The sequence below is a fragment of the Lissotriton vulgaris genome, chromosome 9, assembly GCF_964263255.1.
Source record: "Lissotriton vulgaris chromosome 9, aLisVul1.2, whole genome shotgun sequence".
NCBI classification, from domain to species: domain Eukaryota; kingdom Metazoa; phylum Chordata; class Amphibia; order Caudata; family Salamandridae; genus Lissotriton; species Lissotriton vulgaris.
Window position 1 is genome coordinate 943,623,848 of NC_141697.1, and position 27,074 is coordinate 943,650,921.

Consider the following 27,074-nt stretch of genomic DNA (forward strand, 5'->3'; position numbering starts at 1 on the left):
GTTCTTCAGTGTAAAACAGTCACACCAATTATTTTCTCAAAAAGTTCTGGGCAACAAAGCGGTCTAGAAAGAACACCTGTCTACAATGAAATGGGAATTATTGCATTTCAACCAGCCTAATCTCTGCAGGAACTCTGCACTAACGAATTTGAGTCATCAATGTCTATGGAGGTTTTCACAACCCGATTGGCAGCTAGTAGACCCTTCTACAAAGTTGCTTACCGTAGTCTTTTTGTGACCTGGGAAAATACGGTATGTAATGAATATTATGGAGAGCTTTCACCATCATATCTGCTCAGCAGGGCCGTTGAGTTTACAATTCAATTCATGGTGGTTGCTGTTGTGGATACTGTTTCCCTAAAATGTGTAGAGTTTTCTTCAATCCCAACTGAGGAACAATAGAAATTACTTACGCTGCATTAGATGTTTGGTTGATAGCACAAACCTCAGAATCTGGCCTATACTCGGATCCAAAATACAAAGATGAAGAGTGGTGTGCTTTGCATTTTCCTTTTTGCATCAGCACCGCTGCTGAAGCAAAAAAGGTGACTTCAGTATATCAGCTTCAGATTCCTAGACAATAATTCAGGAAGAGCAATGGAATATTTAAGGGCTTTTTTCATGAAGTTATACAGGAAGCAGGGAGACCATGCTTTAACAAAAATAAATACATGTTTAACCTTGGTCAACAAAGCTTGAAAATTCAGGGCCTTGTTGGGCGTGCAAACTCATTGGGTTTTAGATGATCCAAAATGTCTTGCTAGTACTCAGCCTCATCAATGAAGCTGTCTCACTGAAGTGCAAAAATAACAGATAATGGACGGAATGCTGGCTCAATCAAACTTTCACCCCCAGTCACAGTTCTGGGTTAAATACATCGTTTGTTTGCCCACCACACTATTTCAGTTTAGACCTAGCCGTATGCAAATCAGTCTTGGCCCTTTTCCCCATGGGAATAGTTCAGACCGAACTTCCAGGCCAGGTCTTCCCTGGACCAGAAACAAGCATCCTGGGACCGGTGTCGGGGTAAAATCCCCCATCAGCTAGGCACGCTGTCATCGCACCCCACCTGCGGGACATCATCAACACCTCCTTCGACACAGCGACCTTCCCGGAGAGCTGGAAGCATGCCGAACTCAGCGCTCTACTGAAGAAACCATCAGCGGACCCCACCGAACTCAAAAACTACCGCCCCATCTCACTCCTCCCGTTCTCGGCCAAAGTCATCGAGAAGACCATCAACAAGCAGCTGGCCGCCTTTCTCGAGACGAACGGAACCCTCGACCTCTCGCAGTCTGGCTTCGGGGCTAACCACAGCACCGAGACCGCCCTCATTGCAGCCACTGATGACATCCAAGCCCTGCTCGACAACGGAGAAACAGCGGCCCTCATCCTCCTGGACCTCTCCGCGGCGTTCGACACTGTCTGCCACCGCACTCTAGTGCAGCGCCTCAGCAACGTCGGAATCCAGGAGAAGGCACTAGAATGGATCATCTCCTTCCTCGCCGGTAGGACACAGAGAGTCCGCCTACCCCCGTTCAGATCAGAAGCCTCCGAAGTCATCTGCGGCATCCCTCAAGGCTCCTCGCAAAGCCTCACCCTCTTCAATGTCTACATGAGCACCCTTGCGGCCATCGCACGCCAACACAACCTCAACATCATCTCCTACGCCGACGACACCCAGCTGATCCTCTCCCTCACCAACGACCCCGCCACCGCCAGAGCCAACCTACACGAAGGGATGAAAGACGTAGCCATGTGGATGATGACCAGCCGCCTGAAACTGAACTCAGACAAGACGTAAGTTCTCATCCTGTGCTCCTCTCCATCCGCCGGGACGACTCCTGGTGGCCCCCCGCCCTGGGCAGCGCACCCAAACCAACAGACCACGCATGCAACTTGGGCTTCATCTTGGACTCCTCCCTCTCCATGACCAGACAAGTCAACGCTGTCTCCTCGTCGTGCTTCAACATCCTGCGCATGCTACGTAAGATCTTCCGGTGGATCCCTACCGAGACCAGAAAGACGGTCACCCAGGCCCTCGTCACCAGCCGACTGGACTACGGCAACGCCCTCTACGCCGGAGCCACCGCCAAGCTCCAGAAGAGACTCCAGCGGATCCAGAACACCTCGGCAAGACTCATCCTCGACATCCCCCGACACAGCCACATCTCCGGACACCTGAGAGACCTGCACTGGCTCCCGGTCAACAAGAGAATCACCTTCCGTCTCCTCACCCACGCACACAAAGCCCTACACAACCAAGGCTCAAGATACCTCAACAGCCGCCTCAACTTCTACACTCCCACCCGCCAGCTTCGATCGACCAGCCACGCCCTCGCCGCCGTCCCCCGCATCCGAAGAGCCACCACAGGAGGAAGGTCCTTCTCCTACCTGGCCGCCAAGACTTGGAACTCCCTCCCTCCCGACCCACCTCCGCCTGACCCAAGACCACCTCGCCTTCAGGAATCAGCTCAAGACCTGGTTGTTCGAGCAGTAGCGGACCCCCCCTCCCCAAGCGCCTTGAGACCCTCCGGGTGAGTAGTGCGCTATATAAATGTTTTTGATTGATTGATTGAGCTTGAATCTGGTGGCATAGCGAGCACAGGATCATATCTGGGCATTCCCTTCCCACTTAGTGTGACAAATATAAAAAAGAACAGATGATGGACGGAATGCTAAATTAATCAAACATTAAACTCCAGTCACAGATCTGGGTTAAATACATCGTTTTTTTCCTGCCACACCATTCCAGTTTAGACCCAGTCATATGCAAATCAGTCTTAACCCTGTTCCGCATAGGAACAGTCCAGCCCGAACAGCCAGGCCAGGTCTTCCCTGGACCAGAAACAAGCATCCTGGGACCGGTTTCGGGGTAACACCCCTCATCGACCAGGCTAGCTTGAATCTGGTGGCACAGCGAGCATGGAACCCCCGTCTGGGCATACCCTTCCCATTTAGGACAACAAACGCAAAAAGAACAGATGATGGACGGAATGCTGAATTAATCAAAACCGGTCCCAGACCTCTGGCTGCCCTACCCCGAGGTCTGAGTGTAGAATGTCCTCAGCCACATAGGGGCTGGGAAGATTGCGGCAGGAAGCCCCCTCTGTGGCCACAAAAGGCGGATTGGGGGTGGGGAGGGGCCATTGAAAAGCCCAAGGACCTGGCTGTAGACATGCTGTCCTTAAAGCGCTCCAGGGGTAAATCTGCCTTGTCTCCGAAGAGACGAGAGTCATCAAAGGACATTTCCATAAGTGACGCTTGGACATTCCCAGAAAAGCCAGTTGTTCTTAGGCACGTGTGGCGCGGTAAGGCCACCATCCAGGTAAAACCTGCCGAGCAAGTCGGTGGTATCCAGTCTACATCTGATCGTGAACGTAGCTGCATCTCTCCTGTCAGTAACAGCCTGGGAGAGCATGGCCTGGGCCTTCACAGGAACCATGGCAGCACCTGTGCAACAGAATCCCACATAGCATCTGAGTAACAGCCCAAAAGACATGCAGTGCCAGTCTGGTGGAAGAAATGATTTTGTTCCATAAGGTGTCCAGCCTCTTGGATTCCTTATACCAGTGGGGTGGTATGAAATGCGCCAGGATTTACATGGGAGGTAGAGACTAGAACTACCAAGCTCTCCGACAGGGTGTTGTTTGAGGAAATTGGTGTCCCTAGGTGTGGGTCGTGGTAGCGGTCAACTGTCCTGTTCACAGGAGCCCCTGTGCTGGGCTTGGACGAGGCTCCAACCAGGACGTATCTAAAGGCTTCATTAAATGGGAGAAGAAGTTCTGAGGGAGTCACTACAGGCTGAAGCACCTCTATCAAGACATTAGTCTTGACTGCCACAGAGGGCAGGCTAAGGTCCAGGACCTTGGCCGCCCTCCTCTCCACCGTTGCAAAGGACGCTCCCTCCTCTGTAGCCTTGTTAGGAGGAGAAAGCATGCCAGTATCTGGAGAACTGTCGAGTTCACGGAGTTCCACCAAGTCCTTACACCAGTCCATGTTTGGGTCAAAGGGCTGGTATTCTTCAGGGTTAAGTGACCCCTCCCAATCCTTCCAGAGTCCTAGACAACAAGGGCAGGGCTCAGGCTCCGGCCTGGAAGGCATGGCTCCAGTCAGCACTGGAGTAGGCGTCGGGCAATGCCCATCCAGCTCTGTGCTGTACCGAACATCAGAATGGGGACAGTGCTGGGAGCATCGGCTTCTAAGCCGGGAATGTTTGAGGTGGTACGATTGGCTCTGGTCCTGATCCCTTTGCGGATCCATGGGGACCGAATGGAGCCAGGGGCGGAGCTGCCGTCATGGATCCAGTTGGGGCCCTTACCGAACCCATGGAGCCCAAAGGCATACCAGGGGAAACGGGTCACTCAAATATGAGGACGTGCCGGGTCAAACGACACCACCTACCAAAGGTACTGCTCATGAAAAATTTCTGAATCCAGTCTGATTCCCGGGGAAAATTGTAAGGTTTGGATCTGCAGTTAGAAGTCTCCGACAGATGTTTTAAAAAAATATTTGGTTTCAGTTCCTGTATTGGCTGAGAACCGAAACAGAGGAATCCAACATGCCGTTGTAGTGTGAGACAGAAGGATGCAGCACCTGAGGGACATCCACTTATTGGTGGAAAAGAAAAACTGCTAAAATTATGAGAATGAACATATAAAACGCTAATTGGTGTAGATTCTAAATCTGCTCAAATGTATGCGACTGGAATTTGCACTTCGATGTCTAGGAATATTCTAAGTATGTGATAGAAGGAACAATCTAATGCTGGAGAGATCAGTCTATCAGGTTTTAGATTTTTTTTATTATTTTCAAATGAAAAGCAGGTGGTACAATAACTACCCACCTACATTCATTGGCCGTTGGTGATTGATCAGCAGACAAAATATGCATGTATTACGGGGCTGGAGATAAGAAGGGCAAGAATAGAAAAAGGATAGGGGAGGAGTGGTTCAGTGCTGAAAGTCAATACCATTCCGGGCCCGCCTATCGAAAATGCATGAAAAAGTGTTCTCAGGTGGCTCAGATTGAGTCAGGTTCACCAACTGTGATTAAGTGGAGTATTCCGCAGGGAGAGATTTAAGACATGGTTGCCACATTTTATCATTTTACTGTTAACTTTTCCATCCCCAGCATTTCCCATAATTTGTGTAACCAATCTAGGTGTGTAGGTAAGGCCTCTGTACAACATCTAGCAAGAAGGATCTGTGTAGTTGCCCCCGTGCCAAGGCAATCGCCCTACCTATACTGGAACGAAACAGGTAGGTGAGAGGATTGGGGAGACCCAGTAGGACATAGCTGGGAAACCTAGGACTATCAGTGGTGAAAATGATATTCAACTCTTCCAGAACCCCCTCTGTAAAAGACTCCACTTTGGGGCACTGCCATAACAGGTGGGTAAGGGTGCCTGGTTGGCCACAATGACGCCAGCATATGCCATTTCCGGTGGGTTCCCATGTGGCGATCCTGGCTGGGGTAAGGATCTAATAATGGTCCATCTTTAGAAAAATGTCTTTAATAGTGGTGTTGAGGGATGAGGTTCGTGCATGGAAAGATATCGTTCCACTCACTGTCTGTAAAGGGGTGCCCACATTCCCTCTCCTTTCTGGCCCATGCGGTGGATTTCAAAGGAGCCTGGGGTATGACAAGAAACACATAAATATCAGACAATAGTTTTTTTTTTTAGAAGAGCATGTTAGGAGCCACTCTCAAACGGCATAAGCAACTTACTGGCGTATGACCAAAACCAGGGCTGAAAAAAGGGGGACTGGGCGGTAAGATGCACACCATTTGAGGTATTTGCTCGCCTTGGGAATCACAGTGATAATAGCTAAGCACATGGATCCGGCAGTTTGTCAGTCACACTAAACGTGCTGAATAGCCGCACTAAGACGGGGCCCTCCTGTGTGCTAAAGGCGTTATAGAATTCAGGAGTCTGGGCCAGGTGCCCTGCTGGGCTGTAGTCGTTGAATGGCTGCTGAAGACCTCTAGCGGTGTTATATCTGTGTCAAGTGCAGTGAACGTTTCTGGCGCTGCCAGGGGGTCCGGGACACGTATGCCCTCGTGTCTGACTCAGGCAGGGTGTCTGCCACATAGAGGGCAGCATAAAAGGCCTCAAAGTCTCTGGCAATTTCCACATCCCCACATTATGAGGAACCATCTGCCCCTCGTAGTTCGAGGATTCTCCGGTCAAACGTTTGCGCTCAGAGACAGTTTGCCAGCATACCTCCCGCTTTGTTACCAACAGCATAATACTTCTGTCTGATTCTGAGCAAGGCATACTCCACTCTCCCCATTTCCAATGTCCGTAGTTGATTCTGCGCGGTCATCAGCTGACGGCGAACTACTACCAGATCATGTGTGGGCTATCTCCAAATCCTTGACCTGCGCTTCCAGATGGAGCCGCTTGGTCTGTTTGTCTCTATTATAGCAGGTGGCAAAAAAGTGGCCTTTGAGCACAACTTTTAACGTCTAACACAGGGTGGAAACAGAAACGTCAGATGTGACGTTAGTCTAAAGAAAGGCGGTTACAGTCATCAAGGTCTCTGCTAGGATGTGGCCATAAGTGAGGAGTTTTGTGTTAAGCGGCCAAACTTGAGGGGTCGTGGGTTTCTACCTGGGTCATACCGTAAGACAATGGGGGAGTGATCAGAGAGCGCCTCTGCACCAATGTCCACTGAAAACGTGCACTGAGTCACGCGCGAGGAGGTGAAAATGTAGTCAATGCGTGCGTATGTTTGGTGAGCAGCTGAGAAGGTGTAATCAGTGGGTGTTGGGTGCATGTGTCTCCATCTATATGTTAGCCTTGCCTCTCCCAACCACTGTCTGGTGCCCGGCATAAGGCCCTCGACCTGAACCACCCGCAAGGTACATCCGTTCTCTCTTGGCGACCATCAATATGTTTAAGTCCCCGCCTACCACTATGTGTTTGTCTGGTGAGTTCAGCAGCTGGCCCAGGGAATCCCAAAGGAATGCCTCTTGGTGAGAATTGGGCGCATATACTGTGGCCAAGGTGTACCTGACTTCCTGTATCGTAACATGCAATGCTAAAAGTACTGCCCGGGATCTACTTGAAAACTCGCTCCAACTGCACCGGGTAATGGGTGGCAGCAAAATCGCCACATCGACCTTCTTGACCGCCCCCAAAGAAAGGTACTGGTGGTCAAACCAGCGGGAGCACAGCCGTCGCTGGTAACTCTGCATCAAATAGTTTCCTGCAGCAGGCATATTTCACACCTAGAATCCTTGAGGAATGAGAGGAGAGCTAAACGCTTAGCTGGAGTGTTAAGGCCTCGGACCTTGAGGCTAAGTATAGATATTACCATATAAACCTACAAAACTGTACGATATGCCACTCATTCGCGGTGGGGTCGTGCCGGGCCTGCTAGTGGAAGCTTGCAGGTGTATCTGAGACAAGAATGATTTCCTGTTCTTGAGTGAGGGGGCCACTTGTTTGAAGAGGCAAAGGACAGAGTCTTCAAGAGTCCCTGGAATTGTCTGCAAAGAGGCACCCTTAATACATATGATGGAGTGATGATGGGACCTATTCTCAAAGTTCCAAGAGGCTTCCAGTCCCGGAGCAGACCCTGGCAGCAACCCCGCAGCTGGAGTGCACCAGGCCGTGGTCGTTTACCACCGCACCTCGTAACACCCAGGGTGTACACAGCTATCCACTCACCCGCACGGGGTGGGTGGGTACCATCCGCCGCTGTTGTGGTATGGCTCTTCTGGAGGCCCAGGGGAGCCCCTGCCCTGCACAACTCCTCCCTGCCGGGCTCAGAAGACCCTCTTAACCACACAGCTCCAGGTTGAGCCGCAGTCAGCTGGAGTAGAGAATCGCAATCCCTCGGCTGCCTCAAACGCTTTCGCGAGGCGGTGCTGTCATCCTGTAAGTTAGGAGGGGTAGATGCGACTTCAAATGTCCCCCTTTGCAGCCTATGTGGTACAAATTCAAGGGAATTAGGCGGTGCGCCGAGATATGGGACTTACTCAGTCGCCATCTTGGCCATGCCCCTGAGATTCTTCTTTCAAAGTGCTAATTCTGGAAGTACTGGAAAGCCGGCTTCAGGAGACTACAGAAGGTTGCGTTTAAATTCTGTAACAAAAATCTGTCGCAGACCCTGATTCATCTGAGAGCTGTTTCTACCTGCACAGAGTACATCTGGGACTTGGAACACTGTTATTGTACAAGAACAACCTTGCCAGGATAAAACAACTGCCTCCAGTAAAGCAGAATGTATAGTTTTCTTAACTAATGGTGGTATAGATGTGTGTCAGCTCACCATGAGTACTTGGATGGCCAGTAAGGGGATTACAAGACGAGTATCAAACTGCACACATGTACACTACTGTGCAGCAGTGGAACAGTGCAAGCAAAGCAGCACAATGTTATTAAACACTTCCCCTAACAAATGTCTAGGCACATTAGCTTTCCTAATTCTTTTTCTTCATTCCCTGATTTCACAATAAAACAAATACAAACTACAGTGCCTCTAACATATGATGCCAATCATATTACCATGTACCCATTCAATGGCATTCTATGGTAAAACAGAAACACTTGAGGTGAAAGTAAAAATTCAACTGCATTATTTGTCCTGTTTTCCTGAACTGCATGTAAGTTAATTTGTTGATCAGAGAAACGGATACTACAGCAACAAAAGGAGGATGTGTTGTGTGCTTTGCAGGCTCAGTGATAGTAAGCTACTGAAAAATGACATTAACATTTGGCTTGACTACAATGCTCACACTAGCTTTAAACATCCATAAGAGAATGATTGAAGAATTAAAATACTTTAAAAAAAATCTTTTGAGGGTGAATAGATTTCCAGGAACATAGAAAAGGAGAATAACAAATGTGGTGAGGCAATGAGAATTTTAAGTATTAACAAGCCCACAACATAGGAAAGGAAATTGCGCAGTGATCCTCCCCCAACTACAGGGTCTTTTATGAGTAAGTGGAGGATTTCATGCTGCAATAAATTTAGTTACCAAAAATTGAATAAAACATGAATGAGAGAATATTTTTCCTGAAAATGAGGTTTAATTTTCCTATTTGGAAAAACCTTCACACATTCCAATCTTATTTTTCTGTAGGCAGGCTACTGCAAGGTAGTGACATTTTGGGTTGATGTTGTGAATGACACTAGACCTACATATTTAGTTCATTAAACAATAAGTTGTCAAAACATTATTAGCAATGAGAACATGCTTGTACACAAGGAAAACTTTACTATGACAATTACATGTTGCTTAATGAGGCATCATGCTGTAAGCACTCTTATTGCATGTAGGGCGAATGGTCACTAACCTGGTGCAGCTCAGAGAGCTGCTGATGCCTGATCAGTCCTTCCTTGGTTGGGAATTGTCTCTTGCACAAGAGGCATGCCAGCTTAATCCAGTCTGTCAACTTGTCCTCGTTGCTTTCCTCCTTTTTAGGTGTTGGAGGGGGTGTAGGAGGTGGAGGTGGTTGGGGTTTTCGTGGTGGTGGTGGTGGCGGCTCTTCCTCCTCCTCCTCTTCATTATCACTGTCTCCTCCATACTCTCCAAGAAGGCTAATCAGTGGATTCACAACCGGCTGAAACAGAAAATATTAATATAGCGATAACGCTGTGACACTGTAAGCATCTTAAAAATATGGACTTTGTTACAAACCATGTCTAAAGATGTGTAGTTAGAAGAATCCTGCCAACTGATCGCAACAAGTAAAACAGAGACACCACCACTCTTATTTGCAAAGTACTGTAACAGTCGAAAAGGAAAAGTTACTTTCTTGTTACAACTGATGTCTCTCAAGGGTAACTACAATCAGTCAGTCAGATGAGATGATATAGATGACTTCCAGGTCTTTATGGCTCAGTGTCCTAACTTCTTAGGTTTGCCAAAGGAGCTGTAGCAGCATACCTTCTTACACCAAGATCCAAGCATACCTACTAACACCAATATGAGCTTAAAAAAAAGCTAAAATTGAAGCCATCCCCCCTTTCCCGCCCATCTCTGCCGCCCCCCCTTCCCCACTCATCTGCAAGTTTTTAGAACCCTATTTCCGACAGTCAATCCTGTATTGCAAAGTCCCTTTTGCCGTCAACTCCGGGAACTTAATTGTACTTCAGCAATGGTTGGATCAAAGTACGTGGGGTGACGGGCTGGCTCTTCTTTGCCCATAAATGTTACTGGAGCACCTTGTTTGCCTGTTATCAGTCTCTGTGTTTGACGTGCTAATGGTAAAGCACTTACGTCTAAGGCCAGTCTAATATGGTGAGTAAATTTTGCCGCTCTTGCGAGGAAGTGGGTTATTGTTTCCGAGAAGCACCAATCTGATGCCTCCCTGCGTGTTCTGATGCCAAGGTCTCTTACTAATTACACATCGCTTAGAGATGAGTGTTCACCAGTGCTTAATTTGAGCCGGTGGGGCACAATGGCAGTCATTTTTAGGGACCTGGACTTATTTTTCATCAATAGACTTTCACCCAGAACAATTTGGAAGAATGCAGAAAAGGAGGAAAGCAAAGGTGTCAGTTAACAGGGTGTATAATATGGTGTGATTGAGACCTCACTGTGCAATACACTTCGAAGCCCTTTTGTGGACCAATCAGACTTTGCTTGTCAAACCTTAGCTCAAGTATGGGTAGCTGTAGTTTTAAGCAGTCAGGCGTCAAAAAATGAACACGTGTAGAGCATTTAAACAGCACCAAAACAACAGAAGAAGAAAGAAGCACAACTCTCAAGAAATCGAACACCAATTTATGAAAATAGACTGTATTTTATGAATGTATGTACCCCAAAATTAAAAGATCTACTGGAGGGTTCCTGAGATATAGATGTTTAAATGTACAATAAATCAAGGCTTTCCACTCAACCACAAGCAAGTATTGGCAGACAAGTTACTTACCTTCAGAAACACCCTATCTGGTAGAGACAGGATCTAGCCACAGATTCCTTACCCTTGAATTCTGTCCAGGTGCCAGACTGGATCCGTAAAATGTTTCAGCAGGACCTCTGCATGTTGGTAGAGAGCATTGTGCAGCTTGGAAGCAACGTTCTCCACTGGAAGTGACGTTGATGGAGTTCATATAAGCCTTACCCCCATTCCCCCCACGCGCTGACATTAGCTTCTCCTGTGACTACTTCCCGTGCCAAACATGTGGAGCCACTTATGGTAACCGCTCATGGAAACAGTATAAAAAAGAAGACATCTTTGTGTCAAGTAAGTATGAAATCTTAAAGCAAGGCATATCAATGTTAAGAAAGGGGTCTTTTAGGCAAAAAGAAACTAGTTCGCAGAACGGGGAGGATGGGAGTGTGGGTAAGGAAAATGCGGATAGATCCTGTCACTAACAGATGAGGCTTTACTGAAGGTAAGTAACTAGCCCATCGGATAGAGACATCTAGCCGCAGAGACCTTACCATTGAACTCGATTGCAGAGCAATACCATCCTCAGAGGGTCTGAAAACTGATCCTATTAAAAGTCCCAGAATAGAACCAGCCAGTCTGGAATAAGATAGAAGAGATCAGACGATCTGAGTACCGTAGGTGAGGAATACGTTATCACCATAAGAACTGTGTTAACACCATGTATAAGTGAAGTTGGAAAGACATCAAAAAGCATGGGAATAGGGTTACCCATGGCTGGGGAACAAAAATGAATTAAAAGACAAGAGGCAATAAACAGAAATTCTAAGCCGCTATGATGGTGGGATAAGAATCCGTGTTCAGCCGTGATTTGGGGGACCAGAGGAAATAGCCAATGCAACTGGGCTATAGCACCTTGGCTTAAAGGAGTTATTGGTGCACTGCAAAAGGTAGAAAAAGGGATTCCAGAACCCATTTACGATAGAGAAAGCATTGACCAATTGTAGGAGACTGGCTTAGAATATGGGGCACACTTATTTAAATGATGCACCTTGCACTAATCCAGGCAACCCTTATGATGCAATGGCAGGCCTGTATTCACAGTTTAAGTGGACTCACCATGGGTGGCACAATACATGCTGCAGCCCATGGGAGACCCCTGGTTTACCTATGCCCTGGGTACCCCAGTACCACATACTGGGAATTTACAAGGGTACACCAGTTGCCAATAGTGGAAGTGCCAAAGTACTTACTATGTCAATTTAGGGGAGAAAGCACAGTTGCTGGAGTCCTTATTAGCAGGATCCCAGCAGACTAGGTAAAAAACATCACTGACACCAGGCAAAAAGTGGGGGTAACCATGCTAGAAGGATCCTACCTTCCTACACTTTATAAAGGAGAGTTTACAACGTTATTGATACTGAGACACATTGTCATTTCTGCATATTGAAGTGGTGCTTAAAACCTACTTATTGGTGTTTCAATGCTCTTTAAAGCTCTAGTAAATCAGCTTTGAGTGATTCAATTTGCTACCTCTACAATAAGGTCAACAGTTTTTAAGATAACAGTAGAGGGGTGACTACGAAGTAAAATTAGTATTACTGATAAGCAATACAATTCCATCATTTTATTGCCTTTCTACTTCACACGCAGTAAAAATATATAGCTTCCTTTCAGACTAATAACTGCAGTCACCCCTTCTCATGGACAATTGTTCCAAAACTGATTCCATGAGGTATTGGGCTATGTTGTTAACCTGCATGTTTGGGTGATTTTACTGCGCAGAAAGCAGTGGTTCATAAGCCCATATTACACAGACTGAGGACGTTATCTCTTGGCTATGACACAATTCCTGTGAAATAAAGATTTTATTCAAAGGAGTCTAAGTCTCATCCGGAAGGAGATATCACTGCAAAGATTTACCATTGCTCTTGTTTAAGAGCATTCTCTTCAAGAGAAGTACAAAACAACAAAGCCTGAACATTCAAAGGACCCACTGTATACACACACACACACACACACACACACACACTGGAAAAAAAAGTTATAGGGACGTTATAATTTGATATGATAATACGTTTTTAGCATAGGTTTATCAAAAACTGAAATTACCTGCAAATACCAGGGGTTAAAGTGACGTTATAGTTAGGTGTTGAAATGAAAGGAGAACCAATTTCTAAAAACTGAAAAACCACAAAAATTCTCCAGTTATAGCTTAGTGAATTAACTATAACATGCTCCCATCATGCACTGCTTACGAGATCAAATATTGCATCACTCATGATCTGTTATAGGACATTAATGATGACCTCACTGATGGCACCAAAAAATGCCTTTCTAATGGAAAGATTGACCAAACTATAACTACATTGGCGTTATTGGTGAGGTCCAGCCTGTTTATGTGCCAATAAAGATTTTTTTTGCACCTTCAAACGAAGTGGAGTGCTGTCAACTTCCTTTTAGTGATGGATATATATTGACAAAAAACTGTTAGAAAGTGAGTTATGGTTTTGGCTCAAACCACTGAAATCTACCAGTTATGGTTTTCAATGGACACAATAATTCGCGCGGGCCGCCACTTCGTTTCTTGATATGCTTTTTTTCTCATGTGTGTGCCCTAAGCAAATTGGTATTTTGTGCACGGCGAGTGGCACAAATTTCTGCTTGTATTGACTGCATTGGTAACAAATGGTGAATTTCGATGGCATGTCACAGTTAAGTGAAAAGCACAACTCACTTTTAATCTTTGTTCTTTTTCAGTGAATTTTACAGTTTTTTTTAATGATCCACTTGTTTTCCAACCACGGAGGTGAACAGCTTTTACATAAAATCTCTCGGCACTCTTGTGAAAAGCAAGCCACAAACTATATCTTGATTGACGAGCATCCTAATCTTCACTCTGCTAAGATTTGCAAATAAGGTAGTTTATTGTGAAGATGTACTGAGAGGGGATCTATGTTGTTTCTTGCAGTCTCAAAACAAAATCTCTTCCATTTCATAGAGTAAGTTTTGATTGTGGAAGCGGCTCTGGCTGCTTGTAGGATCTTCCTTCAGGAAAGTGTGATATTGAGAGATCGAAAGTGTAGGAACACAACACGAAGGATGTACGCTGCGGAGACACTACTTTGTAGTGCAAAATCTGACCTCTGTTCTTGGATAGGAAACATAGGAGTGCACTCGAAATCACATTTGAGTCTGAATTGAGAAGTTGCAAAGAAGAGTGTTCAAGAACTGTTTTTATCAAGCCAAGGCAATCAAAATGATTTTGCAATGTTCTTACTTAATTTCCTGCAGAACTCTCTGGATGAATGGTATGGGGTGGTGTGTGTTTGGGGGGGAGGGTGGGGGGGGGGGGCGATAATACATAACATTTCCCTAACCAAAAAAATAAAAAATGCTTTCTCACTCGAGTTGCGATACCACCATTTTACTTGTGAAGCTCTAGCAATTGGCGTTGTCAGGAACTCCGAATGGATGCAACTGAAGTTTGACCCTTCTCTGGAAGACTAGTTCTGATAAATGTGAATCTATCTCTCAGTCATGCCAGTGTACATATTTCCTGGTGAGGACATCCACTGTTCAGGAAATGTACTCCATTGTTATACTGATTATATCAGCGTTTAGCCCAATGCCATAGTTGCTGTGTTGCCTTTGATAATAGGTTGTATTTATGTTCTTCCTTGCTTTCAAAAGTGGCATAAAGTAGTCATGGTGTCAGTTCTCATTTTGACATCTTTTTGTTCTACCAGGGGCAGGAAGCCTTTGAGGCAAGTCTCACCGCTTTTAATTCTAGCACGTTATTTGCTGATTTTTTCCTGAAGGACCACAGCCTGTTCACTCAATGATCTTTCAAATGGGCTCCATAGCCCTTCATAGAAGCATCCATTTAAAGATGGAGATGTGGCTGATTTCGCAAAAGTCTTGACCTAACTAGATGTTTTCTTTGGGTTCCTGACAAATCAAGGCATGTTTCATCTTTTCCATAATTCGTATGTGGTCATCGTAGTGGCCAGTCACTTGTTATCACTGCCTATACAACCCTTTTTGAACAGGCCTCATTGTGGCATAAGAGGAATGCAGAAGGAATGTATTCCTAGAAGGCCCTGAATGTAATACAAATCTTTGTGCTTATCTCCTGAACTAGGAAAATCAATTCTTCTCTTCTGTCTTGCAATGAGTAGACTGTTAGTTGGTCTGCACAGATATTTGCACCCAAGGATATCATATGCTTCACTGCATTAGGATTGATTTTTTTCAAGATGGGAGCACAGACTAATTTCCTAAGATTTAATGTCTGGGCGATTTCAAACGGTATGAACGGTGGATGGGGGGGGGGAGGGGGGTGGACACTGGGGAAGTCAGGTGCATCAGCTTCTTTCCTTGCAGCTGTGTTTTTTAAACCTGTTTTTATTTAAATCTTTTCATATCAAACAGTGAGCACATTACAAGACACAGTGCATAGTCATAGAGTCCAGTATTTAGACAAAGGTGCACACTACATAACATTTCAAGTTGTGAGGCAGCGGGCACATCTTTCAAAGTATTGAAGACAAAAATGGTGCACCAAAGATAAGAGTCCAGAGATTCTTAATTTCGTCAAGGTTTAATCTTTTATTTATTCAATCTTTAAAAGGCCTCAGCCAACGCGTTTCGTTCCTTGCGGAACTTCATCAGGGCTCGGAAATCTCTAGAGGTTCCAACACAGCGGTCCAAAGAAAAAAGGAACTTAGAATCGTCCAAGTGTGTCCAGATCACGTTCTTGTATAATAGCCTATATTCTTCATTCATGCTAAGTATAAGTAACAAAGTATATAGGCAACCTTATTTCTCCAAAATCAGAGAGGGTTCCAACAGGGCATAAGCAAAATATGAGAACCTCTATATTTTACTGGACACTTGAAACTATCAAGTAGTTTTTCTATAAGCTTCAGGCACTTCTGTTTGCAGTGAACAAAAAAGGTCAAATATTCTATTTGTTTAAAGAAAAGGGCATAAATAACACACTGTCGGAAATATGGCTGCGTAATAACCGTAATAGCGGTCATTCAGCTCAGCAATCAGAAGGGCATATATAACCCACAGACAACGAAAATTGGGTAGCCCGCTCGTCTACATTCGTCCCCCCTTGTGTGTTGGGAACAGCACCTCAGTACCGGCGAGCTAAAAAACAAACAAAAAAAAAAGCATCTTTCAAAATAGTTATGCTTAAGCATTTTAACTTGGAATTATGTTAATAATTGCGTGTGGACAGTCAATGGCACTAGTGGGCAATATTAGGGTTTGGATATTGCACCCACGCTACTTTCTGGAGTTCCACGCGTGGGATGCTGGTATCATCTCGGTCTAGTCCGTAGAATTCCTTCCATCTCCCCAATCTTTCTGAAACTTGTGAGGACAACCTCTACTTGCGTCTACTACTTTTTGGTGCCCATGCAAATATCCATCCTTGTAAGTCAGTTCTCTTTTGTCTGTGTCAACAGGAATCCCTACAATTGAGCAATATCTTGCTTTGCCATCACTAAATCAACAAATAGAATAGTAGTTGTGTCCGTGAACGGTCAATTTCACCATGGTCCCCTAGAAGCATCATTTAGGGGTTTAGAGCTCTCGAAAACATCGCTCAGGTCCTTCAGAATTATGCTCCAATAGCTTTGAATCTCGGTACAGCCCCATATTGAATGAAAGAAGAAGCCTTCTTTGTTCCTGCATCTGAGATAGGTGAGTGCTTTGGATTTCCCCATCTTAGATAGTTTGGCTCTAGTGACATATGTTCTGTTCAGGCCCTTAATTTGAATGAGGGAGACCCTTGTTATGACTGCCACTTCCCTTGGATGCAACAGGGCAGCTTTCTAATCTAGGTCTTCAAGGACTCCTACATCTCTCTCTCATCTTTACCGAAAGACTTTAAGGTTGTCATGAATGTTGTTAATTATTGTTGTATATATGGAAGTTATGACCCCTTTGCCGAGCGCACCCTTCAAACATGACATTGAAGTGGGGCATAATCGGTTGTGTCCATCCAGTTAATGGCCTCTGCGGTTATGGCAAGCTTAAGTAGAATATATTTGTAGAACTGTGGTGTGAAACCTCCTGCTCTACCTTTACGTGTGCAAAGATTAATTTTTTTGTCTCAACCTCTATGTCCCCAATTTTAAAAATGCTGATTTAGTCCCAACGGCTGTATCCTGTAGTTCACTCACCCCATTTTTTCAAGTTTCCGACCCATAGGGTCATCTCCAGGGAGATCGTACCCTTCAAAGGTATGTGGGCCATAGCTCTATCCCGGGGTGCCAGTTTGTTTTAGTGGTAGGGAGATTATTTTACCCTTTTCACCCACTTACAAATGCTGACAGGAAGCACGGTGTTTTATGTATTTGAATTTTTTAAATCCGCTATTAGACTTTGATCCAGTTGTGATTAATTAGCCTGCTCTCTTCATCAGTATTTAGTGTATTGAACACGGTTGCATTGTTTTATTGGAGTAGTATGTATAAACTTGGAGTCAGTGATTTTCTTGCATCCTCATTGGTACAAGTTATTTTAATTCGCCGGTAAATCTCTATGAGGATTGTTTATTTTTACTAGACACAGTATTTCATTTTATATTTAATACATGCTTTTATGGTTTTAATATCTGAAACCAAATGAAGATTATTTGATTTGATTTAGTGCATCCAGGTGGGTGCAGTTATACTATACATGCGAGCTGCACTACTGAATCATCAGCCAAGGCATTAATTTAATCATTTACTGCATGCAGCTGGGGGGCCATAAGGGACGCTTTCCTGGCCATTGTTGGACCTATTTGTTTCCTTTGCTGTCTTCTTGTTTTGTGGTTTGTCCTTGCAATTATTAACCTAGTCTCTAGGCACGAAAAGCAAAGAAAACCTCTGACTGAAATGATCTTTGGCTATCCTGCTGCTTTCTATAGTAATAATGTTGTCTTTCATTCAGTACTTCAAAGTAATTTGGCTGCATCAGTCTTGACTGCCTGCAGGGCTTCCTCGACGACCCGGCTGAAGAAATGCTGACCATGAAAAGACATTTCAATCATCCTTGATTTGTTTCTGACTGGAATGTCATATTGTGAAGCTGGAAACACTTTCTTAAAACATCCCCTGTTGTCATCTGTCTAAAGACAGTGATCGAGCTGTCCAGAAACGCATCTTTCTAGGCTGATTAAGTTACCTCACCCTCTTTTAGAACAGCTTTCATTTGCTCTGCAGTCTTTAGGTAATTTTTGCAGGAACAGGTTTATGTTTTCTACAGAGGTCTGTTATAAAGTGAGAGGATGTATTGACAGCTGTCATCTTGAAAATAACTACTCTTATTAATTGTGTCTAGTCTCTTTTCTTCCTTGTCTAGTAGGATTACTAATAGTGTTTATGGATTGCATGGCCTTATCTGTGCCGCTGCGGAAATCACAGTGTCTTGTTTGACCTGCTCCAATAGACAAGTTGGGGCTATGCCTGGAGCTTTAGATTTCTTCTCCAGTCTGGCAATTAATGCTGCTCCTGTTAAAGGGTTTTGCAGACAGAAAGGCGCTCCTTCCCTTTACATGAACCATGACTGGGATGGTCTTGACTGAGCTCTTTTTTGTCCTTAAGTCAAACAAAAATGATTTTATTTCTACAGTAGTCAGAGGAAAATCACATTTCTGAGTCCCTCTATTCATCAGACTGTTGAAGCTGTAGACATCATTCACTGGAGAGACTCTTGGGACTTGTTATGGACTTCGCTATTCTACAAGAAAAAAATATTTGCATTCAGGCGCTTAAATGTCTGCCTGCAACCTCCATCTTGAGGTTGTGGATCGAATGGTGCGTACTTCTACTCTGAACTTAAGGCTGTGCGTAACAGACTCTTAATAACAATTATGACCATGGCAAATCTTGTTGTTGAGAAGAGGTTATTGGCTGTGGAGTCAGATTTGCTGAGTGTGACTGAATAGGAGCTTGCTATTGTTGTGGTGGTGGTAATCTACTGTAGACATTTTCCATCATCATCTTTAATGAATGCAAGAAATCCATTGGCACCTCACCATTGGCTCAGCTTAAGATTGTAGAATGTCAAGCTTGTGAAGTTGACCAGAATAGAATGACTCCAGATAGATCACTCTCCTCCATCTTGTGAATTGCAGCCTACCTGTGCCCCAGAGTGCAGTGAGCAGAGTCCAGGAAGTGGTAAGGAGACAGACTAGTGCTGTCTCTTCCCAAAACAAAAATTGTTTAAAAACGATTTTCCCTTTCTGTGATTACTGTCTTTGCATGTGGTTGTTACAGTTTAAAGTTGCAGTTTTGACCTGCATGTGGTTGCATATTTTATCACCTGTTTTGTGTTTTAAACTTGTGGTTTTCCCTGCCCATGATTGCTTGCATTTGGCATGTTGAATTGTGGGATTTGCAGTCCAACCTCTGTGGTTTGTCCCTCTCATTCCTTGGTGACAAATCTGTTTTCCCTCCAAATTTCTCTTTTGCTCTGTACTAAGACCTGTATGTTAAAACAGTGCACCCCCAGTCGCCATTTTGTGTTCACAAGCCAGTGAGGCCAAGCCCCCCTGCCCCCCCATCCCTCCAGCAACAGGGATATTCCACATCAGAGGGTGCTTCTGTGACCTGTTTAAACTGTATTTACTGGGACCTGTGCACTTCGTTTTATGGCCAGCAGGGGGAATAAAGTTTTATTCAAACAGTATTGTTAGATTTCGAGTTAGTGTAGCCTTTACCTGCAGAAGTCCAAAGTGTGGATTGAGCCTGCCTGTCTCCTAGGAGATTCTGATCAGGAGAAGCAGCTTCCAACTCCCTGGCTAGCAAACCTTGTCTGAGGTCGCTGGGACCTTATATGGTCTGCTAGTGGGTGGCACATGTGTACACTGATTGGTGGTTGTATCTGGTGTTTCTGTTGGGTTAGGGTTAATGTCCTCATTGGTTGGGTATTTGAGGGTTCTGATTGGTTTCTGGGTCTGTGATTCAATCATTGTAGGGTTGGGACTAGGGCTAGGATTTCTATTGGAAGTAGGGACTAGGGCTTCCTATGTTATTGGTTGTTTGGAGTAGGGTGGGACTAGGGCTAGGGTTAGACCTTTAATTGGAAGTAGCTATTTAGGGCTTCTGGTGTGATTGGTTGTTGGACTAGTTGTGGGACTAAGAGTAGAGTTAGGCTTTCTATTGGAAGTAGGGACTAGGGCTACCTGTACAATTGGCTGCTTGGACTTGGGTTGGGACTACTGGTAGGGCTAAGGCCTATATTGGACGTAGAGATCAGGGTTTTTGAACTGATTGGGTGCTTGGACTAGGGCTAAGATTGGCAGTAAGGTCCTGGTCTCCTATTGGTTCTTGGTTTTTGGGCTAGTGTTGTGATTGGATAGTGTTAGGGTTAGGGTTTCCATTGGCTGAAGGGGGTCACCTGATTACTAGGGCTATAAAAAAGGCCAGGCTTAGGGCGTCTCGGCCCGGGCGTCGAGGCTAAGGTCGGAGAGGGCAAGGGTAGTTGCCTGTTTGAGCCTGTTAAGGGCGGAGGGGTCTAGGGTAGTTGCCTGTTTGAGACTGGTCGGGACTAGGGCCAGAAATGCTGCCCTTTTTCTCATTTAGCAATACCAAAAACTCCATTTTACTCATCCAAAAGCCTCCTCCTATTGCTAAGACCTTAAAAAAAAAAGAAAAAAAAATATTTTACTCTTTTATCCCTCCACTATCCTTTTCAGTCGAAATTAACAGACTAACATGTTCACTTCTCAAATTCCATATTAAACTATACTAATATACTATCAAAATACCGGAATAACATATCCACTACTCAAATTACTTCATATTTTTTTACTATACTAATTTTCAACAGTAATCCTTTATGGGTTCCGGAGTGGCGTGCTACTCGCCAAAAAAGCGATTCAACACCCAAAAGGGGTAACAAGTGCTATATGAATGCAAATCTTTCTTCCCATTTTAGCCCTCCGCTATCCTTCTCACTCCAAGTAACTGACTAATATCCACTACTGAAATGACTTCATATTTCACCATAGTAATTCACCACTAATCCTTTGTAGGCTTCCTGAATAGAGTGCGTCAACAAGCGCTATATAAATAAAAATCCTTTGTCCTCCTCTATCCTTCTGCTATCATTCCAAATCCAAATAACTGACTAACCTATCCACCACTTAAAATGTACTTGCATGTTTCACTATACTAATTCAACACTAATCCTCTATGGGTCCCGGAGTAGCGTGCTACTCGCTGAAAAAGCGCTTCAACGCCTCGTCAGGGGTAGGAAGCGCTATATAAACGCAATTACAATACAATACAATGTCCAGGTTATGTGGGCCTTCAGCTTGTTAAGCCATGGCTAACACGCTGTCATCATCAGAATAAATTGGTTCCTTATTTGACTCTTACTCTGAAAGAACTGAACTGTAAGATGATTCCCATATCATGTCATCTAGAAGTTGTACTGGATGCTATGGAGTAACTCTTATTAGAGAGCCCAACTGACGTAACAGCAGCGTAGATCTTATTGGTGTCTGTGGTAATGCAGTAGTGATATTTATGTGAGTAGTCAAGGCAGAAGTTGGCACAATAACTACAGTTGGGGCTATATTCTCTACAGTTACAGGTGCAGAAGCTGTAACCTTCATGGACGCTGGTAGTCCACCTTGCCGGCCATGTCTAACGGGGTATTCGACACTCTGAGCCTCAAAATTAAATCTGGCTCCCCCTTAGACCCACTGAAGCCGGAGCTTTTCACCCGTCTCCCGCCTCTCTGTCGTGAGCCCATTTTGGATTTGATCAATCTCTCCCTCAGTGAGGGCGTGGTTCCGCCTTCCTGGAAGCAAGCTGTGGTCAGTCCTATTTTGAAGAAACCCAACTCTGACCCCTTGCTCCCGGAGAACTATCGACCCATCTCCCTCTTACCTTGGACCGCCAAGGTCACTGAGGCGCACGTGAATTCCATCCTGTCTGCCCACCTCTCTCGTAATAACATTCTTGACGAGAGCCAAAATGGGTTTCGCGCTCAACACAGCACTGAAACTGCTCTGCTCTTTATGATCGAGCATTTGCGGTCGGTGCTGGATGCGGGGCAGACTGCGGCGCTCCTATTGCTAGACCTGAGCGCCGCGTTTGACACGGTGTCTCATGACATTCTGATGCGGCGATTGGAGGAAGTGGGTATTGTGGGGAAGGCTCTTCAGTGGTTCCGCTCCTTCCTCTCGGACCGGTTTTTCAAAGTAGCCATTCCACCTGGCCAGTCCTCGTTCCACCCTCTGGAACTGGGAGTCCCTCAGGGCTCTGCCCTTAGCCCCACTTTATTTAACTTGTATGTGAAGCCGCTGGCTGCTGTCGTCAGGCAATATGGCCTTACCATGACATCGTATGCCGATGACACGCAGCTGGCGGTGACACTCAGTGGGGACCCTGAGGTGACTGCGCCCAGATTCCGGGCAGGACTCATAGCTGTGGCTAGCTGGATGCGTAATAACTGTCTACAGCTTAATGCCAAGAAAACCGAGGTCCTGATCGTAGGGAAGCAGGCGGATCTCTGGGGAGATCAGTGGTGGCCTTCCGAACTAGGGGCGTCCCCCATCCCAGCGGCCGAAGTTAAAAATCTGGGGGTTTGGCTGGATTCTAATCTATCTTTCACCAGCCACACGAAGAAGACAGCAGCTACCTGTTATGGTATTCTGCGAGGACTGAGACCAGTCCTCAAATTCTTCGACCCTCCCACTCGGCAACTGGTGGTTCAGGCCTCTATCCTTTCCCGGATTGACTACGGGAGTGCCTTGCTGCTTGGAGTCAACCAGGCTGAGGCCACTAGGCTTCAGAGGGTGCAGAACGCTGCTGCACGAGCCATTGTTGGCCTTCCGAGACGTTGTTCGGTCTCGACTGTTCTGACCTCTCTTCACTGGCTTCCGGTCAGACAGAGAATCAAATTTAAGGCTCTCTGTCTGACATTCAAGATTCTGAAGCTTTCTTCTCCCCCTGCCTTGGCGGGCCTCATTTCTTCGTACGTCCCCACGCGGTCCGGTCCCTCAGATCTGAATCACTCCATCTGGCGAGTAAGCCTAGGTTCAGGCTGAGCAGGATGGGAGGACGTTCCTTCCGTGTTCTGGCGGCGGATTTATGGAATTCCCTTCCTGTTCAGATTCGCGCCCTTAATAGCCTGACTCTTTTTAGACGCGCCATCAAAACCCATTTGTTTTCCCCTGTAATCTGATCTCTCTTCTTTTCAGTTTTGATCTGTTGTGTTGTGTACATGATCTGGCGCCAGGACGCCCCTTTGCTGGGGCAGCTGTTGCGCCTAATAAATGTTATTAACATAACATAACATAACATAGTGTGTCAATGGTCTCTCATGCGTTGTCAATAGTGTCTTCACCGGCTGAGCCTTCATCGTCAGATAGGTTTTCAATGACAGTGTAGAGTCATCTATAACAGCTGGGTCTTTGATGATGAGTGTTTTGTTAATGGGGAGATCTTCAGACACAGCTGCTTTCCTTCTGTTCTTTAGAGTTTTAGCACTAAAGGTTGCATCTATGTTGCACTCTTCAGGCTTATGACCAGGTTTATGCAGACAGAAAATACATTTTGGCTGAGGGTCATCAGCATAGATCTTCCTGGCCACACATTACTTGAAGAGAGTCTTTGAAATATGAGGGTTTAGCGATTGTTTCAATCAGAAAAATTCACAAAATGTGTACTTGCTCCTTGTAAGTGAAGGGATGAACTTTGTATATTCACATGAAGTGAGGGGATTAGAACAAAAGGTCAGCTGAAGAGTAGTTGAGAACAGCCCTGAGGCTTCCCTGTTGCCCGATACCATGCAGTAGTAAATCTGGCAGTTGTAGCCTCGGAGGAGGGTTTGAACCCAAAGCCACCTGACTGGCTGGGCTTTGTGGTCATATAATGAGGTGGAGGGCCTTACTGTGGACTATGATTGGGTATCAGTTGTTCTCAATGTTAATTGTTGTATTGAACAATGCTTTGTCATCTCTGACTACTAAAGGTTTCCAGCCTAACATTGAGGAATAATTCAAGCTATAGGAGCTTTGAAGGGTCCACTGTTGTAGGACTCAAGGATATCTATGTTTAAGTGGATTTGTAATCACATCTTTCTGATTGGTATACAATTTCCTTTAATACTGTACGCAGTACCAGTGCAGTGGAAAAATATTAAAGCTTGCCTTCCCCTTCCGCACAAAAAAGTGGTGTGCTTAGATGCAGGTGCTGGCCTGCAGTTCCTAAATGGCATTGCAATGCACCCATTGCAAATATGCAATGATGATAAGCATGTCACCAATGAGAGACCTTATGCTGAATACAGTGGGGGCATAATTTCTCCATGGAACCTCTGGTGGCATTGAAGTAGGGTGAAATAGGAGTAAGGTTTTCCCCAAAGAAAAAGTGATATTGGAGCAGGACATGGAAAAACCAAGTACAAAGAGAAAATAACAACCCACTACCAAAAACAAGCTTTATAAAAAAAGTAATAAACTTAATACATTATTAATATGTCTATTTCTGGGGGGCAAAATGGCGGCCGTGAGTGCGGTCGAGTGAGCGGACTCTCGCCCTGAGCTACTCCCCCCCCCACCTACCTGCTAATATTCCGTCCTGACGGTGAGGGCTGCTCGTTTGGCGGTGCTCCTAGGATGCTGTGGAGACTCTTGCTGGAACGCCACGAACCGCGAGTGGCATTTCGCACAAGGCAGTTTGTTTTTCTGAGGCTGCTGCTTTCCCGGTCGCGGCCGTAGCTGCGGGCCAGGCGCAGGAAAGGAAACCATAGTCGTGGCAGGGGCTGCTGGAGGAGAGATACAAAAGACCAGCTCTTCTGTGCGCGGCCGGAAAACGCTCACGGCAATTTTTCAAGTACAGACGGCCAAGAAGATGCAGGCAACCATGGCTCAGGCAGACTCTGCTGCTGGCAGTGTGAGCCCCCTGCTGGACATAGACGTATTACAACCGCCCATTGCATCAGAAACACTCGGTGGCAAAGAGGTGAGCAAAGTGAAGTCTATAGTTAAAGATGGGGAGACACTGCTGGAATCCCTGCCAAGGGAATCCTGCATGGCAGAGTTCTTGGGGGGTTGTATTAGTAAACCCTCGTATGGAGAAAGAGGAACCAGCAGCATCTAAGGCAGGGAAAGAGACTGCAGGGAGAACCCCTAAGGGGAATAAAGGAAAATTAGATAGCCCGACTGGGATAAGGGAGGGCCAAGATGGTAACATTGATATCAGGGGCTCCTTGAAAGAGGTGGATTCTGGGGATACGTTTTTCTCAAAGTCAGACCCCTCGAATTCGTCAAGTGATGAGAGCTTGGGGGGTATGAAATACTGGACAGGAGAAGAACTCACTCAGAGCGATAGCAGTGATATAAGTAATACTCATCCCGAGGAGGAGGTCACTAGAGCCGCAAGAGGCAGACACTTAACTAGCTCGCTAACTGTTTGAAAGAAGAAAGACACTGGAATGACATATTTGACAGATTCCAAAGGGGCCCTGGGCTCCCTGGTATGGGACTACTCCTTCTCACCCAATTTTGGAGGTGTTGATAATATAGCTGTTGACAATCCATTGGCTGGGTGAGTGGAAACAACAGAGAAAATGTTGCTCCCTATTATTTATAAAAGTATCATGGCACATAGTGAAGAGACGCGGGCAGAGAGTCCAAGAACCCAAGGTGCATATAGAAAACTACAGAACTCCATCCGGAGAGTGACTAAATCTTGCACAGAATTTGCAACAAGCATTGGGGAAGCAGAAACTAGGATCTCTACACTGGAAGACAAACTCAGTGCCCAAAGGACTCTTATAGACTCTTAAAAATCACAGAAAGATGACATTGCCTGGAAATTAACGGACATGGAGAACCAACTAAGAAGGAATAATTTGAGAGTCTTGGGTATCCCCGAGGGGGCGGAGGAAACAGATGTCCAAAAATTTATTGTAGAGCTCTTTACAGAGGCATTCCCCGAACTCACACAATGGAACTGGAATGTAGATGTGCAAAGGGTGCAGAGATTTCCCTTTAAGCAGCAAAACAGAACAGGACAATAAGTAAGTAGACCAAGAGCTACATTAATCTGTTTGAATAATTTCTTGGCACATGAAGCTAGTTATGACCTAGCACAACCAGACAAAAAAAGGATTGTAAAGGAGACTTAATTTTTTTGTTAGGCCTGATTTTTTTCAAGCGACAGTAGAGAAGAGCTGGCGCTTGCGGCAATTAATGCCTTTTGTACCGCTATGTTTCAGGACAAAGCAGCACAGGTTTTTCTGCTTAACCCGGCCAAATTGAAAGTATTCTGCAAAGCTCAAACACATTTTTTCACTTCTGAAATTCTTGCCAAGGAGTATTTACACTCAATATAGAATGTAGATCTGTCAGGTCGGAATACGTAATGAGATGGTTTATTTTTCTGTTTGCTTAGCAGATATACAGTTTGGTCTTTGATGCAATGGTGGGGGGGAAGATGCAATGGTGGGGGGGGAGTAGCAATGAGGGGGGGCATTGTCAGATTTCCACCATAACCAGGGACCTGGAGTCCTTATGCTTTATTTTGGGGGTGAGGGTTCTTAAGGGTCGGGGGCCTTGTTTGTGGGTGGAGAGGGGGGTGGGGGAAGGAGGCTGGGGAGCACCGGATGGGGGGTGGGTGCGCTTGGGGAGGGAAAAAAAAGGAGGCCATGGTGGAGATGTGACAAGCAATGTTTACTGAAAATGGACATGTCTAATCAGGAGCAGTATGCCATGAGAAGATGGAGGGTAGAATGAGGACAGAGAGACTACCGGTGTGCACATTTAATGTGTTTGGTTTAAATGATAGGGTTAAGAGACAGCGAGTAGCGCGGGAATTGAGAAGCTTCTCTCCTGATGTAGTGTGCCTTCAGGAAACACATGTTCCATCGGAGATCCGAAGAGTTTTGGCTGAGCTGGGATATACAGTAGTAGTCTGTACGCAACATAGCACTATAACTAGGGGTGTGGCTATACTAGCCAAATCTTATATATGGCTGGTGGGAAGGGTTCTGGCAGATAAATATGTCCGGTGGGCTATAGCTGAATGTGCTGTGGAAGGATGGAAATTTATCATTTGCTTAGTGTATGGGTCAAATAGGGACGAGGCACAGATTTTAGAATTGCTTAATATTAAGCTAGCGCCATAGGCAACTCCATTAATACTCTGCGGAGATTTTAACATACATCTAGCTGGACCAGAATTACAAACTTATAATG

The 27,074-nt window shown here is 45.4% G+C and overlaps 1 protein-coding gene across 1 annotated transcript in view; it reads right to left on the bottom strand.

Annotated features, from left to right (window-relative positions):
* The window catches only part of LOC147692587 (RNA-binding protein 6-like), a 1,208,024-nt gene that overhangs the window by 79,873 nt on the left and 1,101,077 nt on the right, over window positions 1–27,074 (bottom strand). The window contains exon 19 of the mRNA XM_086938798.1: window positions 9,311–9,577. Coding sequence (XP_086794924.1) covers window positions 9,311–9,577 — 267 coding nt within the window. The remainder of the gene's footprint in view (window positions 1–9,310; window positions 9,578–27,074) is intronic.